The 14,698-nt window shown below is 43.9% G+C and overlaps 1 protein-coding gene across 2 annotated transcripts in view; it reads left to right on the top strand.

Annotated features, from left to right (window-relative positions):
- The window catches only part of RAB3IP (RAB3A interacting protein), a 54,297-nt gene that overhangs the window by 17,155 nt on the left and 22,444 nt on the right, over positions 1-14,698 (top strand). The window contains exons 3-4 of one of the 2 annotated variants that reach the window (XM_026648796.2): positions 202-463; positions 11,499-11,594. In XM_026648796.2, the coding sequence (XP_026504581.1) occupies positions 202-463; positions 11,499-11,594 (358 nt within the window). The remainder of the gene's footprint in view (positions 1-201; positions 464-11,498; positions 11,595-14,698) is intronic. The other variant, XM_026648797.2, reaches the window with a different exon arrangement.

The following is a 14,698-nucleotide window of genomic DNA, read 5'->3' on the forward strand; positions in this document are numbered from 1 at the left end:
TTTATTTAAATGCAAATCTTGTTAATTTATTTAAATGGTTTACATAGCATGTCTTCAGTAAAAATATTATGAATATCTTTAATATCCTATGTTAAATTATGCTTATAGTGGCACATTTAACAGCAAAACTGACATTTCTAAAAGACTTATTTCTCTTAATGTGTGTTCTTATTTAAATAAAGAAATGTCATTTCTTTCCAGCATCAGTGTTACAGACACGGTTCCTTGTTCTACCTCTGGACCCCAGAGTGGGTCATCCAAACACAGTAATTCCAGAAAGGAGAGCAATAATGCAGAGAGAGAGTTTTTGCAGGGTGCTACACTGACGGATGTTTCTGAAGGGAATGAAGATATTTTTGGGCTGAGTACAGACAGTCTGTCTCACTTACGGAGCCCATCTGTATTGGAAGTAAGAGAGAAAGGCTATGAGAGATTGAAAGAAGAACTTGCAAAAGCTCAGAGGGTAAGATTTGTTTTATTGTATTCTCTAATGATTTCTGCTTGCAGAATAGAGAGAGATTTGTACTGTCATGAACTTATGGGTCAGAAATTGAACAGTCTGGGTCCCCCAGTTTTGCAGGATTATCACCACATCATTATTTTATGTAATCTGATCCCGAATATCTGCAGTGATGATGACTCAAACCTCCTCTGGTAGAGTGCTCAAGTATTGATTCTTCTTCTTATGAAAATCTTTTTCTGTAATGTCTAAATTAAAACATTTTTCTTTCCTTAAACTTAGGCCATTCCTCCCTTCTGAGAATAAGAATAATTCCCTTCTGTTCTAGTGTTACCTTGTAGATATTTATAGACACTGATAATGTACCTCTTGAGGCTTCTCTCTCCCACACTACATAAATGTAGCAGATGCCATAGAAAATAGAAATATTTTAGAATACAGGTTTTCACATACTACAATGATGTATCATAGGAATGCATGTATATGAAAGAAGAAATAAGAACATCAGTGGCACTCTTCACAGTACCATTATGCCATACTTCGAATGGAATGCTGTCTTCTGTCAGGTGGAATAGCCTTGTTGTTAAAGTGTGTGACTGGGAACCAGAACATCTGGTTTCATTTCTTGCTGCAAACTGACATGTAACCCAGGGCAAGTCCTTTAAACTCTGCTTCTGTTCCTTATCTGTAAAATGGAAGTAATACTTTTTTACCATGCAATGTGCAGAGATGTAATTCATTAGTATTTGTAAAGCGCTTTGCCTTCCTTGGATGGAAGGTGTGCTATATAAATGCAAAGCATTATTATTTATTGTGTTAACACCGCTTTGTCTTTCTTAGAATTGCTAGTTTCCTGGTGGATGTTACCCAGTTGTAGATGTGCTGTCTTTTCCCTCTTTCTACATTTATTTGTATTTAACCCCATCTTGCCACATGTTTGGATCAGTCTTCCTGAATGCTTCCCTCCCCGCCCCCAGTGTTGGATGTTGTCATTAATTCTGTCATGGCTGAATTTACCCCTTCATTATGATTGTTAATGTAAATTTTAAATATGGGTTCTCATGTTGTTCCTGATATTGAGATTTTTCCACTAAATAATCGCTCTTAGGCAACTTTCCATTCTTTGCTGTGGTGTTTTATTTTGTTGGAATTTGGCAAACAAAACAAAACCAAAAAACAACTGTGGTTAAGTTTTTGGGGAAAGTCAATCACTGTCACTAACCAGTTCTCAATTCATTGTAGTTTTCTAAGTTTAAAGTTCCACTTTACAGAAAAACCCCAAACACTTGAAAGTACACAGATGCATAGCTAGGGTTACCTAAACAACTTCAACGTAGCCCTGGTCACCATTGTCACCATGAGAACAACCAGAAAATCTGAGATAGCCTTATCTGGGAAGTTTTGAAATTGGGAAACTAACGTCAACCTAACTACCTAATGGGGCCCAATATTCATGTATGTATTTGAATATACCTTCTCTCTCATCTTTTAGAGACACTGCTGGACGAAGTTATCAGAGAGAACAGGGCATGTACAACACTGATAGTGTGTTTCAGGACATAGAAAATCTGTTATGCTAATGATTTGGATGGTGGTGGAAAACCCACTTCTTCCCTCATAGTGGCCAGACATTAGGCACTTCTCAAGATGCCTGGCACCATCAGCGAGGTTGCAAAAAGGAAATATCCTAGAATTTCTGGGGGTCTCAGTGACAGTTATGCTTACTCTGCTTCCGTCTAGATGAGCCACCACATCCAAAGCTGCTTATAAGATTGGGGGAAAGTTGGGGTCTGACATAAGAGCCAGGGTTGCATTCAACTTTATTCTAGGCATTTCTTGAATTCAGATATCCTAAAGCATTCTCCTGTCCACAGATTTTTCCTCTTGCAAACTTAATTTTGTCTGAACTCTTTGTGAACCTCCTTTTGAACTTATTCCTGCTGTTTCCACTTTCTCTTTTTAATCCTTAATCTTATTCCTAGTGGCTGTCTCCTGATAAGAGTGCTGGAGTTGGTAGGAAGGCTGATTAAAGCTCTTTAGTTATTTATTGGAACTAGACTGTATCTTTCTTTAAATTTAAATGTCTCTGGCACCAATTTAGTGCTGCGAGTGTGCATTCCATAAATAAAAAAAATACATATAACATACCAATATAAAGGACTGCCTATCCCTCCATGACAGATAAACAGTCACCAGCAAGTATAATAAGAATTATATAAAACACAAACCCTCAAACCCACCCCTTTCCAAAAGCCTTCTAAAAATAAAATAACCATTTTGCAGCATATTCAGAAGGTCAGCAAAGACAGGCTCAGGTGGACCAATGCAAAAAAGGAATCTTGTAGTGAGAACTTGAGTTGACTCAGTCTCATCAACTTCATACTGAAGATAACAGGGACATGGGGTCAATCAGTGCAAGTATGCTTTCACTTCAACCCACAATGGTGTCTTTTGTGTGGGCTGTTCAAGTTTGCAACTCATCAGCTGTATTCCTTCATTAAAACAAATATCAAGAAACTCAGATGATGATTAGCCGAGCATGGTTATTTGAAGACTCACTGACTCAGTAAACTTGTACCTAAGACCTTTTCCAGTCATGTCTTTATACACTTATATCTGCCAACCTCAGATTGAGGGGTTTGTCAAAAGTGGTTAAGAAAAATAAGCCAACCACATTTAGATGTCATCCAGATGAATAGTGACCATGTCTTGATGTACAGCATTCCATGACCTGTTGGAGAGTGCCAGAGAATGGCTTCAAGTCAGTTCCTTTTGTTTGTTCCCCATCTTAAGTGATTGGCATCTCAGAATTGTCTTTTGTTGGGAGCTTATCTGGAATATCTGATTATGCTGTGGCATTTCAAGGAAAACCAGACTTCTCATAAACAGATGAGTGCTGAGAGCAAGCCTCTTGGTCCTTAAGCAATTAAAGGTGAAGTGCAGATCCTGGCGGACTGTGCTGACATACTTTATCAGTTGTATATACACCTCTACCCCGATATAACGCTGTCCTCGGGAGCCAAAAAATCTTACCGAGTTATAGGTGAAACCTCGTTATATCGAACTTGCTTTGATCCACCGGAGTGCGCAGCCCCGCCCCCCCCGGAGCGCTGCTTTACCGCGTTATAACATGAATTCGGATATATCGGGTCACGTTATATCGGGGTAGAGGTGTATGTGCTCCTATATTAACACTTTGTTCATGAGGATCTAGTCAGGTAATAAAAGCACTACCGTTGCTATCTATCTGCATAGGGAGACTATTTTTGACTTTTGTTAAAAGTTTGGGTGAAATAATTTCATAGTAATTTTTGTGAGTTTTCAGGTTTAAAATTAGTTGATTTTCTCCAAGTAGCTTAACTTTTTTTTTTTTTTTTTTTTTTTTAAAGTAGCCAGGTGGGGAGTGCCACTAAACCAGCTGTCTCAGCTTGTGCTTTTTATTTCTCATTACTCACAGCTGAGTATAGCTAACGCCTTGGCTACACTTGCAGATGTACAGTGCTGTGAGTTAAACCTGACTTCGTACAGCTGAGTAGGGAAAGCGCTGTAGTCTGTCCATACTGACAGCTGCCCAGCGCACTGTCGTGGCCACATTTGCAGCATTTGCTGCGCCATTTGGAGCGGTGCATTATGGGCAGCTATCCCACAGAGCACCTCTTCCCATTCTGGCGCCATGGGTTATGGGAAGGGGGCGTGGGTGCGGGGCATTCTGAGCCCTGTCCTAACGCCCCGTGATGCATCGCTTTGCATCCCAGAAATCCCTTTGTTTCCGTCCACCTTTGGCGCCATCTTTCAACGGTTTCTGTGCAGCGCGATCTGTCTGCGGGAAATGGAGCCCGAACTGCTGAGGCGTATGCTGACGAGTCTCGCCAGCACGTCACGTTTGGCTGTCGAACTATTCCTTAAGATCCAAAGTGACAGTGAGAGTGAGGAGTCCGACGATGCTATCGAGCCGCGTAATGCGTACGACACGAAATTGCTTGTGGCATTCACGGACATGCTCAGCACTGTGGAATGCCACTTTGGGGCTCGGGAAACAAGCACCGAGTGGTGGGATCACATCGTCATGGAAGTCTGGGATGACGAGCAGTGGCTGCAGAACTTTCGGATGAGAAAAGCCACTTTCATGGGACTGTGTGAGGAGCTCGCCCCTACTCTGCGGTGCAAGGACACAAGATTGAGAGCTGCCCTGCCAGTGGAGAAGCGGGTGGCTATTGCAGTCTGGAAGCTGGCAACTCCAGACAGCTACCGGTCGGTCGCAAACCAGTTTGGAGTGGGAAAGTCGACCGTTGGAATCGTGTTGATGCAAGTTTGCAAGGCCATTAATTGCATCCTACTCAGAAGAACCGTGACTCTGGGTAACGTGCAGGACATAGTGGATGGCTTTGCACAAATGGGGTTCCCTAACTGTGGAGGGGCGATAGATGGGACGCACATTCCTATTCTGGCACCACCCCACCTAGGATCCGAGTACATTAATCGGAAGGGGTATTTCTCTATGGTTCTCCAGGCGCTTGTGGATCACCGTGGGCCTTTCATTGACATTAACACAGGCTGGCCTGGAAAGGTGCATGACGCACGCATCTTTCGGAACACTTAGCTGTTCAGGAAGATGCAGGCCGGGACTTTTTCCCCAGAGCGGAAGATCACAGGGGAAGTTGAAATGCCCATTGTGATCCTTGGAGATCCCGCTTACCCATTAATGCTGTGGCTTATGAAACCCTATACAGGGAGCCTTGACAGCAGCAAGGAACGGTTCAACTACAGGCTGAGCCGGTGCCAAATGACTATGGAGTGTGCCTTTGGCCGTTTAAAGGGCCGCTGGCGATCTCTGTATGGGAAGCTGGACTTGGCCGAAAACAGCATCCCCGCAGTTATATCCGCGTGCTGTGCCCTCCATAATATTTGTGAAGGGAAGGGTGAAAGCTTCACTCAGGCATGGACCTCCGAGGTTGAACACCTGGAGGCTGAATTTGCACAGCCAGAGAGCAGGGCTATTACAGGGGCCCAGCGCGGGGCTGCAAGGATTAGGGATGCTTTGAGGGAGCAATTTGAGGCTGAAAACCAGCAGTGATATCTGGTGCCCTGCACGGGAGTGAAGTGCAGTAGTTCCAATCTTTAGGAATCAGTGTCTGCTAAGCAGACTTGCAGTGCCTGTTTATTTCCTGGGCTAGGGAGTCTTTTACTTTATGCAATAATAAAGAATGTTTTCAAAGCCAAAAAATCCATTTATTGGAAAGAAACAAGGGGGTGGAGTGGGGAACAGTACAATCACAGATTCACGTATGTCCTGTCTGGTGTGCTGTGCAGTGAGTGCTGCACTTCAGGATAGCTATACTGCATGGTGAGGGGGGTTGAGTGCAGAGGGTAAGGGTCGTGGTTTTCAGGGCTGGGTGGTGAAGATACTGGTGTTGGAGGCAGTGGGTGGCGTGAAGAACACGGAAGTTGGGGAAAGTGGGTTAGAAGTGACAGTGGGGCACAACGAAAAGAGTTTTGGGACAAGGGCTGTGGGGGGGGGGGTGGCATTTGCGGTACTGCTCCTCTTTCTGCATGGCTACCAGCTCCTGGATAGCATCTGCTTGGCGCTCCACGATGCTTATGAGCCGATCCGTGCTTTGCTGCCGGTGCTCTGTGCTTTGCCGCCGGTGCACTGCGTTTTCCTGGCGGATCCTGCTTTCTCTCTTCCTCCAGTTCTGTGCTTTCTCATTCTCTTTAATAGATTGCCGCATCACTTCTTGCAGCATGTCTTCTTTGCTTTTTCGCGGTCTCTTCCTGAGTCTGTGCAGTCTCTGAGCAGGTGATAAGAGGGATGGCTGAGGTCTCAAGGTTGATGCTGCTGTAGAAGCAAAATGCAACATTTAACAGAGGCAGTATTGTTTATACCAGACAGAGTAATGATTCCCCCCGCACTTAAGGAGTAGAAAACACACAGGGTCTACACAATTGCATAATTTTTCCGTCCGAAACAGAGCGCACACATCCCACGGGAGCCTCAAAATGATGAGTAAGGGGGACTGATTGATTGTTTCAGGGTTGCACTGTTCTCTGGGTTTCTGTGCCTTGGGGAGAGCCAACAGCTTCAGGGGGCACCTACACTGAACACTGTCCCAACATTTTCCACAGGAGTTCATCCTGGATGATATCTCGCTGCTGAGGGTGACCTGGGAAGCAAGGGAGGGTCTTCTACTGCAATGCGGTTTCCACTCTGGCCCATATGCAGCTTGCGTGTGTGCAGCAATGGTCCCCCCGCCCCTCGCGGCACAGTGGCGCGGACATGTTAGCCTGGCTGGGACAAGGACCATGGTGGCTCTCCCGATAAACCTGTGCAAGCGCATTGCACACTTTCTGGATGAGACATTCGAGGAGATTACCGAGGCTGATTACCGCGATGTGATAAACCACATCAATGCACTATTCTGCATCTAGGCATGCATGCCTAACCCTCCTCTCCCAAAGAGCCCGCACCAAAAAAATTCCTTCCCGAAAAAAGAAATGCTTACCGGGAACCTGCTCTTCTGTTTGTCCTCCACCAAGTACCGACCGCTGCGACTGGCTACCTTCCTCCTGGCTCGAGAAGAGCTCCTGGCTGCATGGCTCCAGGGATTCCGGGGTGTCTCCATCCGGCACACCCCCCTCACTCCCGTTTTCCTCTTCCTCCTCCCCCCCCGCCCCCACACTGGCTCTGAAGGGTCCATGGTGGTGCTCGGAGTGGAGGTGGGGTTAACCCCAAGTATCGCATCCAGCTCTTTGTAGAATCGGCAGGTCGCGGGGGGAGCACCCGAGCGGCCGTTTGCGTCGCGGGCTTTGCGGTAGTCACTCTGCAGCTCCTACACTGTAATCCTGCACTGCAGGGCGTCCCAGTCATGGCCCCTTTCCATCATGTCCTTTGATACCTTCCCGAAGGTATCGTAATTCCTACGGCTGGAGCGCAGCCTCCTCCCCCCAAACACTAATGAGGTCTAGCAACTCGCCATTGCTCCATGCTGGGGCTCGCTTGGCGCGTGGAGGCATGGTCACCTGGAAAGATTCACTGATAGCACTCCACACCACACCGGACTGAGCAAACAGGAAGGGGATTTTTAAAATTCCCGGGGAATGTAAAGGGTGGGTCACATGGTTGGTTACCTGAGGCCAGGGCAGTAGAGTTTGAACTGATGACCAGAGTGGCTAGAACAGGCATTGTGGGATACTGCTGAATACTTCTGGAGGCCAGTCACAGCGCATTGGGCGGCCACACTGGCGCCGCAGCGCTGCAGCGGCAGCGCAATACACGCTATTCCTCTCGGGGATGTGGAGTACATGCAGCGCTGCAACCACGGAGATACAGCGCTGCAAATGCCTTGCCAGCGTGGACGGAGAGTGAGTTACAGCGCTGGGGGCGGCTTTACAGCGCTGCAACTCGCAAGTGTAGCTAAGGCCTAAGTCTTCAGTAACAGCTTCAGACATAAGAGAGAGCCTTTGGCATCTGTCTAGATATCTTTGCTTTTAAAGCACATCAACGCAAAATATTTAGCTTGTTTGACAATGTAATATATAGTGTACTATGTTCCTCCTAAATAACAGCCTGGAAACTTGCCCAACAGGATTTAAGATTTGACATGTCTAGCCAAACTTCTAAGAGCAATAGGCTATGTATGGTGTCCTCTGCTTTTTTGTTATGTTTCAGTAACGTAGCCAAAACTGAACTCCTGCTTGGACAATTTTATTGTTTAAATAAGTTTACACCACTAGTCTTATTACTTTGACAGCCTACACTAAATCTTAAAAAGGTAGTCTTTCCAATCACCACAAGCTGAACAGTTTAAAAAAAAAAAATCCATGTATCTAAACCACAATATTTTGTTAATTCTGTCACTTTAAAGGTTTAAAAGTCGGCAAAACAGTTTTACCTTTCAATGTGACTTTAAGATAATGCTTGACCTAATGTTATTTTAGCTTCCTTTTGAGGCTTACTGATGCATGTAATGTTTCCTTTACAAACAGTGAAGTTGAAAACTAAGTGCTGGTATGTTCCCTCTCCATTGTAGAAACATACGAGGCCTGAATATTCACCACTCCTGGATCAAAACCTGCCTTTTCCCTTCTTCAACTCCCCTACTTTTTCCTCGAGAAATACAGTTAAACAAAAAGGAACATGAGTAAATATAAACTTGCTGACCTTCAGTGTTGTCTTCCCTTGGGTTTATTTTTCTGTTTAATTCCTTTATTGTACTTTGTTTCTCTCCTTTTATTTCCATGGTCTTCCTCTTCTTTTTCCTCTTTCTTTCTGTTCTCCCACCACAAGATATGCATCTGTCTCCCTCCCTAACCTCTTTCATTTTTCTACAGCATTCTCTTTGGGAAAGCTAGCTGCTTGTGTGTGGAACAATAGATATTAAGTTGGGAGATAGACCTTAATTGCTGTGCCTTTGCATGCATAGTACCTCTCGAAATACAATCTTTCAAAAAAGTTAAGTCTGCAGATCGGAAAAGCAAAAAATGAAACTTTCACACAAACAAACCCCAAATAAACACAACTCCCAAATAAAATAAAAAATCTACAAATTCCAAACTAGGTGGGCCTATAAGTGTGCCCTGAGGTTTGTCAAACTTTAGTTGTCCAAAAGCAGGATATTAGAAAATTTTGCGGCCAGTGTTATCCTAGGAATTGAGAACAAGAGCTTAATTTGATGCTACAAAATGAGATGTGGTTTCTCATGACTACATTGTAGGGTGTTTAAGCTTTTGAAGACAATTGGGAACACCTTCAGTTGCATCCAGAACTGTATAGGAAGCCAACGCAGAGATTTGGGCATTGGTTCTATGTCTTCATAGTGATTTCCTCCTCCAAGGGGGTAGGCGGGTGGGCAGCTGGATATTCTGGGTGATTTTTCAAGGGAAGTCTTATAGAGTGTATTAGAGTATTCTATTGTGGCAGTGACAAAATTGTGAATGGCTGAGTTCTACATCATAGGGGAGTGGCTGTAGCCTCATGTCCCACTGTGGGGAATGTAGGGTGCCAAGACCCAAAGCTGTAATCTGAGAATTCAGAAACAGTGATGGCTTCAAGAATACCCCCATTTTTAAATATCTAAAAAAACCATATTACTGTGTATTCAGTGGTGCTATTTTATTGCTTTCATTGAGTGTCATGAATAGGGTAAGCTGATGATTCGAGCCTATTGAGTGTAAGCCCCACCAAAAATATCACACGTATGTAAAGTGATGTACTATGGAGTGCAGTGTCACATGCTCCCATTTGGAGACTTAGTGGGACACCTGGAGGCTTCAGTAATAGTGGCTGCCAATGAGGTAGTCTAGCTCTATGTAACATGGACTGAGAGCAGCAGAGGGAAGCGGAGGGAATACAGGCATCAGTGGAGCTGTTTCAGATCACATGCACACCCTCCCTGCTACCTCTTCTGCTTTTCCAGACCCATCAACAAGTGGGGTGGAAGGATTTCTGAGCCTTGTGTTGGTGTTGGATGTCAAGTAGAAGGGAAAAGAGTTCTGAACCTGGAGTCTTGGATAGGAGAGAGCTTAGAGCTGAGGTGGGGGTAGTTCTGAGCTATTGCAGGTTAAGTAGGAAGATGAGGGCTTCTTGACTATGGAGATAAATTGTTGTCGGGGTGTATGTGGAGGTGCTTCTGAGTTGGTTTGGAGTGAGCTGATGTAGTCTGGCAGGCTGTGAGTTTGAAGGGGGATGGGTTTGGTTGGCACAAATGAGTGCAAGGGGAATTGAGAGTCAATTGGTTAATGAGTTGGTGTACATGGGGAATGGTAGATGGAAAGAGGAGAGATTGTGATAAAGACAACACCAAAGGCATTAAAGTGACATATACTGTTTTCTCCCACTCTGCCCTTTCTTGTAAAAGGTCCCAGGTTTTCATTTTGAAAGGGCCAAGCAGTGGGTGAAGGACGAGAGTGCCCCTCCCCTTTTTTTTCTTCCCACTTCCTCACCAGCCTCCCTTATACCTATCAAAATACTCCAAACCCCAGTGTTTCAGTGTTTCACTTTGAAAACATGATCAACCTGGGCACTGTGGGAGGTTGCCACCTGCAGCACTACCACTTGTTTTGGGCTCCAGCTGCCACTGTTCCTAACTGTATGCAGTATTCTAATGTCAGGAAGGACTGGCAATTGGAAGGCTCTTCTGAGCTTTTCCTTCCATTTATAAAGTATATTCAAGAAATCTTAGACCATATTGTCATTTACACTAAGACTTCTTTACACTGCTCGGCTCAGAGTTAAGATCTTAAAGTGGGAGTAAATGTAATTTATGCCCACTTTACAATGTTCTGTCAGTGTAAAGGGGCCTATAGGGGTCTTAGTATAAATAAGATTAAGCCTCCCACTCGCCAAGTTTTAATGTTATAGTAGACCGTTATAAGTAGCATTAAACTGATTTGATTTGACTGCATATTTCTGCCTTTACGAGGAGCAGGGATATAAGTGTTGTTTTGGAGTTAGCTAGAGCTGTACTGTAAGGCGGCTCCCTGGAGACAAAACTTTATATTAAAAATATATTAAGATTCTGTGAGAACTGAGACTCTTCTTCAGACAAATGTTTTTCTTTAAAGGTAAAGAAAATAAAACATTTCTTTAAATTAAATTAAAAATTTGAAAGGTCTATATTGGCTATATGGCTATATCAAGCACTAGTGAAAGCAGTACTCATATTGTCACAATACAAAACTTATGAAATGCCCAAACCTTATAGAATTCTTTTATATATTCTTCTTTTGGTTTCTATATTCTGTTTCAGTGAATGTAGTCTTCTATATTTCAGGAAAGAAGCTTTTTGTACTTCAGAGAATTTTGGAAACACATATTTAGCTTAGTTGTATTTTTAGATCAGCCTGACAGGTTGCCATGTAGAAGGAAGTACTAGGTATACATTTTCAGCATTAATGTTATTGCCTCTAGTGTTAAGTTCAATGTCTTGAAAGGTTTTATTTAGCAAAGGTTATCTATTCCACTGATTTACTTGTGGCAGAGCTTTAAAAGCCCACAAACTACTACATTAAGTTAGAATAAATAATTTTCAATTTTCCATAGGAGCTGAAATTAAAAGATGAAGAATGTGAAAGACTTTCTAAAGTGCGAGATCAACTTGGACAGGAATTGGAAGAACTTACAGCTAGTCTGTTTGAGGTTTGTTTGAGTCTTGCTGTGATATAATTAAAGGAGACTGGGCAAGGTGTGTTATGTAGCATCAGTACATTGTACTGTGATACAGAAAAATCAAGCTTGTAAAAGAATTTGTGGTCTCAAGGCTTGGGCCTGTTGAAGTGGAGGCTTGAGAGCAAGAAATCATATAGCTTTACATGTATATGAGAGTGAGACCTCATTAGCCTTGTTAGTCTGCCTATTGCACCCAAAATGAGGGATGTAAGAAAAAATAGTCCAGAAAGCTTAAAATGTGTCATTCTTCTCTTTTGTATAACCATTTTCTATCGAAGTCAGATTATCTGTCTAGAAGATTGCATAAAAAAGAAGTAAATTTGGGGCCACAATGCGGCGGACAGAAAAATGAATGTTCCTGGTGGAAGTGCGGTATAACTCTTCACGCTTCCAGCTTTTAGATTTGGGGCCAGGTGCATTTCTCTCCAAAACTTTGAAATAAACCTATTAAATATACACAGTTGTTATTTATGTGCATTTGTGTAGACAGTCAATATAGAATCTGGTTGCACAATCAGAAGCATAGATATCAAAGGGATCTCTAAAGGTAAGATAAGGACAGTGGTGCCATCATAAAGAGAGTGAATTTGTGCTCTCTCAGGAAACCATTCTAAAGATATATTTATACTTAAGGAAGGTAGCATCCAGAGGACTAGTATCATTTTTAAAAAAAAAAAATTGAGTTCAGAGGCATATAATTGGAAAAGAATGAATAGAAGACTAGAAAGAGTAAGGTAGAAGTGTGTGTGATGGTAAACGAGAAAGAGGGGAAAATGAGATAAGTTGGGTAAGTATTTCACATAAAAATAAATATACCTCTGAAGCATTAAATTGATGCCATGTCACAGCATCATGAAAAAGTGTATTACTTAATCTGTATTTGATATGCAAAACATGAAATATAGGACATTTAGTAACTATTCTGTAATGTGTTTAAGCTTTCAACACTCCCAAATGTTAACATACCACTGAAGTTTTACTTCTGTGATTACTTCACTAGGGCCCCAGGGCCCTGATCCTGCATTGGGATCTACAAGCCTGGACCTTTGTGTCTATGCAGAGTCTCATTGGCTTCCTTGGGTCATTGAATGGGCACAGGGGCTTGTACTAGTGTAACCTATGTAGAGGAGAGGTAAGTCAATCTACTTACCAATTCTGTGCTATGGAGTTCCTCTCTCTGACTTAAAGGATTTATACAGACCATGAATTCCTATCATCGCAAGAGACTATACCTGGATTTTCTATAGAAACCATCTAAATACTAAAAGTGGAAATTATAAGAAGATTCACTTTCTTTCTCATCTTGGGAATCCAGTACCAGTCTTTACCATCAGCCAGTTATGTGCACACACACAATTCATAATTTTAAATTCCTTTTTATGAATAACACTCCAAAGATAAATGGTTACAGCACAGTCTTACAATGCACCCTAGCTAGAAGAATATCACTAACTAGAGATTCTGTTGTTTTCCTTGAAATTAAGAATATAACACAGGACCTAAACCTGAAGCTACATATACATGTAATATATAAATAATTCCATACAAAATAAATTGGGACTCTGACAATCGGAGATCTTTTGCCTTCAGATAGGCTCACCCTGAGTATTATATTGACAAGTAGGTAAAATTGACCAAGTAGGTAAAAAGTTTAGTTATACTATATAACCAACTATTTCAGCATCCATGCTATTGCGCACATAAACTTCAAATAGGAAAGAGAAGAAAACTTGATAATTACCGCATCTGTTAGGCTCACACACTGTCTTTGGTTCAATGATGTCCTGAAGACATTTGGCCTCCAGGCTACAATTCCTTCTTAATGGTGTTTCCCAGTCTAAATCTTATTGACTGCTGTAAAATTACAGGAAATGGCACTGAGATTCAACCCAGAGATTCAGTCTGGGTTACCCCCGACAGCTCTATCTTCTCCCTGCAGGGCTGGGTGGGATCTGACTGGTGCTCCAAATTGCTGCCAGTTTTGTAACCCTGACAGAACTCACTACTGATTGGCTTGCCACCTTGTCTGGGAATGTTTCCATATGAACTCAGAACGAGTAGAAACAGCAGCTGTAATTACAGCAATGAGTGTGTTTGGCTGAACACCATGATGTAAGAAAAAAGAAATGGAGGTTACCTTAGCACAGGGGTCGGCAACCTACGGCACGCGAGCCGATTTTGAGTGGCACGTAGCTCCCTGCTGCAGTCCCGGCCCCCAACCCCACTCAGCCCCCCCCGCCCACCGCTCTCCCCTGCAGGGGCAGGAGGCAGAAGCTTGGTTCTGCGGCAGCCAAGCTTCCCCCTCCCCCTCTTCTTCCCCCAGCTGTGCTTTCCGGCCCCTCCTCCTCTCTTTCCCTCCGCCAATCAGCTGATGGCCCTAGCGAGGGGGAGGGGGAAGAGCGGCAGCGTGCACACAGCTCCGTAGAGGACGCAGAGAGAGGTAGGGACGGAGCCTGGGGGAAGGGGGTCGAACAGGGCATATCCCTTCTAGCTCCCTGCCCTGAGCCACTCAGGGCAGGGGGCTGGGAGCACCCCTACGAGCCGAGCACCCCGCCCCTCTGCCCTGAACCCCCCCACTCAGCCTTCTGCCCTGCACCCCCATACCCCCAGCCTTCTGCCCTGAACCCCCCACACCCCAACATACACCCAACCTTCTGCCCTGCACCCCCCCAGCCCTCTGCCCTGATCTCTTAACCCCCACCCCACACACACCCCAGCCTTCTGCCCTGAACCCCCTCCCCCAGCCCTCTGCCCTGACCCCTGAACCCCCCCCCCCCAGGTCTGGGGTCCCGGCCGCAGGCCCTGATCAGCCCTCTGCCGGCCTAGGTGAACAGAACCCCAGGCTGGCAGCAAGCTGAGCAGGCTGGTGGCATGAGATCAGCATTTTAATTTAATTTTAAATGACGCTTCTTAAACATTTTGAAAACCTTGTTTACTTTACATACAATAGTTTAGTTATATAATATAGACTTATAGAAAGAGACCTTCTAAAAACGTTAAAATGTATTACCGGCACGCGAAACCTTAAAGTAGAGTGAATAAATGAAGACTCGGCACACCACTTCTGAAAGGTT

The sequence above is a fragment of the Terrapene carolina genome, unplaced genomic scaffold (assembly GCF_002925995.2).
Source record: "Terrapene carolina triunguis isolate 2854851 unplaced genomic scaffold, T_m_triunguis-2.0 Scaffold68, whole genome shotgun sequence".
Lineage (NCBI taxonomy): Eukaryota > Metazoa > Chordata > Testudines > Emydidae > Terrapene > Terrapene triunguis.